A 3983-nucleotide genomic window follows, 5' to 3' on the forward strand; every position below is an offset into this window, starting at 1 on the left:
CATTGTTGAACACCCACTTTCAGGGCAGAAGACAGACCTTTCCAACTCTGTTCACACATCAAACAGCAAAGCACTTGGCAGTGCTGCTTTGAAAAGCATATTCAGAGAAAGCAATTTGTGGCTGGGTTTTAAATCCTAGGAAACTAACAGATTTACACCTTTGGGTGAAAAAGCAGACCAGGCATGTTTTCTTCAGCTAGTAATTTGATCCATTTTTAACAGTGACGTGTTAGACTAGATTTCCTGCCTACAATCTGATCTGAAATATTTTTGGACTGTTACCATCATTAAGGAAAATACCAAAACAGGAAACATTGGAATGCTGTTGATATTTGCAATCAAGTACACAGTGCAAACAGCATTTCCTTTACCAGAAGTGTTTAAGTCCTTACAATTCTCTACATTTACACTTGTCTTAAATAATCATTAGTACAGCCAAACATGAAGACATTTTAACTGTTTGGCTACCATTAAAAGAGAAGAGGGTTGCACAGATGCAGAACACACACATATGCAACTTGCTTTGGTCCACAGAAGAGCACAAAGAGAAGTGTAGTGCAATAGTTCCCTAAAATACTCTCCCATCCTCTAGCTACTTGCAGCTTAAAGGCCTTCTGCAGCAGAGATACTGTCATGCCATATAATATCCTTTATAGATTTGTCTTCCATTAATTCATCCAGTCTCCTCTGGAACACACATGCACTTTTAGCATTCACAACATAGTCACAAATGAAGTCCCCACTGTCACAACATTGTTGACCCTTTAGTGGAACTGAAACACCTGATGTGAGCTTAGACTCACGTCAAAAATCCATGCTGGCATGATCCTGCTGCCAACCCAAATGCAGATTGGAGAGTATTTTGCACATGAAAGAATTTAAAATTCATCTGACGTTAAATTAAAAATCACTAAGGACTTATGGTTTCACAAGACATCTCTGTGATGGTGTGAAGAAAAGAAGGACTGGAAGACTTCCCACTCCAGAAAACCTGCTGCAGACAGGCTCACACTCAGCATTGGTTGTGTGTGATGCTCCAGCCCATGGAGCTGCTGCCCTGTCAGACCCAAGGTCCTTGCCAGCACAGTTACTCTGTACGACAGACCCAGCTAACGCGCTGTGACTGCAGAACACGGAGACCAGGCACAAGAGTTGGTGGTGTTGAAGTGCAAGTGATATATTTTCCTTTTTATACACGGCCAACTACTTACAGAGCCATTTAAACAGAAAAAAAACCTTACACCTCTGACCTGACTTTATTGTCAGCCTTTCTGACTGACTGACTATAATGTCAAGCCCTACTGACAGGATTTGGTCCACCAAGGAAGCTCAGATCATACCACTTGGCCAAAGTGGCACTCATTTGCCCACTTCCACCCTCTCTACATTGGTAGGAATGCTCTTCTCTTCTTCGTGGAGGAGGGATGACCACCGACCCACAGCCTGCCTTCCTCACTCACTTCCTCTACCCTCAAGAAGCATGGGCTCCAACTGATACAAAAGGCTTTCTCTGTCACCCCTCAAGGCCTCCTCTCAAGACCTACCATTTTAAGGTCTTGGCCTTAGACTGCAAAGTAAAGAAGGGCGCCAGCCTCAGCAACAAAGACCACCCTGCATTTCTGACCACAGAGTCCAGCTGCATTTGGGACAACACAGTTGTGGAGGCACAGAAGGAGACAGCTGGGTGCTAGGGATAAAATACTCTGACAGGCACAATCAGGAAAGACCACATGATGCACGTGACTGTCTTCTGGCATTAAGAGAGAGCTTCCTCCTCTGAGAAAGTGCTCTTCAGTATCACATTCCCTGATACAAACACATTTCTACCAGCCATGAAATCTCCAAACAAGCAAGCAATTCTTCCCTAAGCAGAACTTTACTCCCAAACAAGGAGGAGGACCAAAGACTTAAAGTCCCCTAGAATAATCTAAAATGGATTTTACATGGAGTGATGGGTAGTAATCTCAAACCGTAAGGTGGATAAGGAGTTAGATCACTGCTTTTCAGTTGCGGTCTTGACAGTCTTGGCCATTTTGACAGCAGCACTCATAGATCAGTACAGTAGCAAAAATATTCAACAGACGCTCATGCTATCTCCTGGAAAGGAGGTCCTGAAAAAGAGTTGGGCTGTGCTAACTCAGAGCCCCTGCACAGTTTTACAGAGCTGCACATCCAACTAGAAATCTCTCCCTGGGCAGCTTCCATATCCAAGGCCGATGAAAGATGCATAGGGTAGCTATAAAGTTAACGACTTTGTAATTAACATTAGCAAACACATTTTACAGACTCAATGATCTGTAAGAGTGAGCTTGCCCACAGGCTGAAAGAGCCCTTGCTTCCCCTCCTCTCTCCCAGCTAGAACCACACTGCACTAGTTTGCTAAGTCAACCAGCCAGATATTTTGGAGAGGAAAAGGAGCACTCCTTTGCAGGAAGATTACAGGCTGCCAAGTTACACACCAGTATGAGAAACTCTGGGGCTAACATAACTGCTGCAATGCTTAGCACCCATTCACACTGCCTGCACTGTGCTCCATTCTTCCCTCTCTGAAGTCCCTCAGTGAATTGTCAGGCTTTTTTTGGCCAAGACCCATCACTTCTTCCTGAACTGGGAAACGCCTGCTAAAAAAATTATCCAAGTGACTGTAAAAGATTTCTGTTTATCATAGAAAAGCCCTGAACAACTGAACTACTGTGTCATTTCAGGCATGCTTTTGCACTCCTGAAAGCACTTCCCTTGCATCTGCCACGAAGCTGCTGTACGATTGCTCTGGGGGAAGGTGGCCGCAGGAAGAACTTGTTCCAGAACAACTAGAAATGCCATGATGCATCTACCATCTGACTTCAAGAAGTGCTGGCACCCATGGCTGCAATTCAAACCAAGAGGAAGGCTAAACCCCCAGCACCACAAAAAACAGGCTCCAGTACTTTTAAGAAGCAATGCATTAATGCAAAGCAGACCCCTACCTTCCCAGGCTCCATTTCTTCTCTGTACAAAAAGATGGTCCAAGAACAAAGTGCAGCTGGGGAAAGCAGTGAAGCTGTCCGTTGCTTTGCAGCTCAAGATGGTGGGGAGGCTGAAGCTGGCCTGTGCTCTACACTGATGACAAGAGACTGGCTCAGCTGTTGCCTTCTTTTATTTTTTCAGGACCCATGAGAGACTGATACCTGACAGGCAGCTTGATGCACTCTGGGTCATCACTGTTTAGCACTGTCAGTGCTGTTTGATCAAGAGGCTCCAAAATGTACAACCCTTCTGAGTCTGTGTGTGTCCAGGCAATCAATAGCCTGGACAACACACAACCGGGTATTTTCACTGCTAAATCAGTGCAACAGGAAGAAAGGTAATCTCCGGTCATACCTCTTCTACTATTAGTGAAGTTTTCATGAGACCTGTCTTTGATTTCTTGCTGTCAGGACCCACAGAATAGGTTGACAGCCTCCGCCACAAATTATCAGCCAATGATGATGAAAGTTGTTTTCATTAGGTCAAAGTGCAGCAAATGCAAGCAGCATTAGGATTAAAGGCTGAAATGCAGTTTCCTCTTGCAATCCAGCATCTGGTCAGACAGAGCACTAAGAGGTCAAATTAAACAAACCAGACAGAGAGGTCTGCTGTCAAATCAAAACGCAGCTACTGCCCACCCTGCATCCCTCCCTCTCCCTATCCCCAGTCTTGCTCAGCGACATACCTGCTGACCGTCAGGGTTAGTTCATCTGTGCAACCCTTGATTTTGTTCTGTGCCTCAAGGTGCGTCATGTTATCTGTGTTCACTCCATCGATGGCTATGATCTGGTCTCCTATACACAAGTTGGCTATTGCAGCTTTGCTACCTGGAGTCACCTGAGATAAAATAAAAAGAATGAATGTATTTTCCAGGGAGCAGCTTTCCATAACAACATTTGAAAAACAGTTGGAGGGCTGAGGACTTCTCTTGCTGGTATCTTGAAGCAAGGAGGCTAAAACTAATGAAAGTAAATTCT

The 3983-nt window shown here is 44.7% G+C and overlaps 1 protein-coding gene across 1 annotated transcript in view; it reads right to left on the minus strand.

The window, feature by feature from the left end:
* Positions 1–3759, minus strand: part of PDLIM1 (PDZ and LIM domain 1) — a 31780-nt gene extending 28021 nt beyond the window's left edge. Inside the window, exon 1 of the mRNA XM_010072552.1 lies at positions 3692–3759. Coding sequence (XP_010070854.1) covers positions 3692–3759 — 68 coding nt within the window. The remainder of the gene's footprint in view (positions 1–3691) is intronic.
* Positions 3760–3983: the final 224 nt, after the last annotated feature.

Source organism: Pterocles gutturalis, unplaced genomic scaffold, assembly GCF_000699245.1.
Source record: "Pterocles gutturalis isolate BGI_N339 unplaced genomic scaffold, ASM69924v1 scaffold16857, whole genome shotgun sequence".
NCBI lineage: Eukaryota > Metazoa > Chordata > Aves > Pterocliformes > Pteroclidae > Pterocles > Pterocles gutturalis.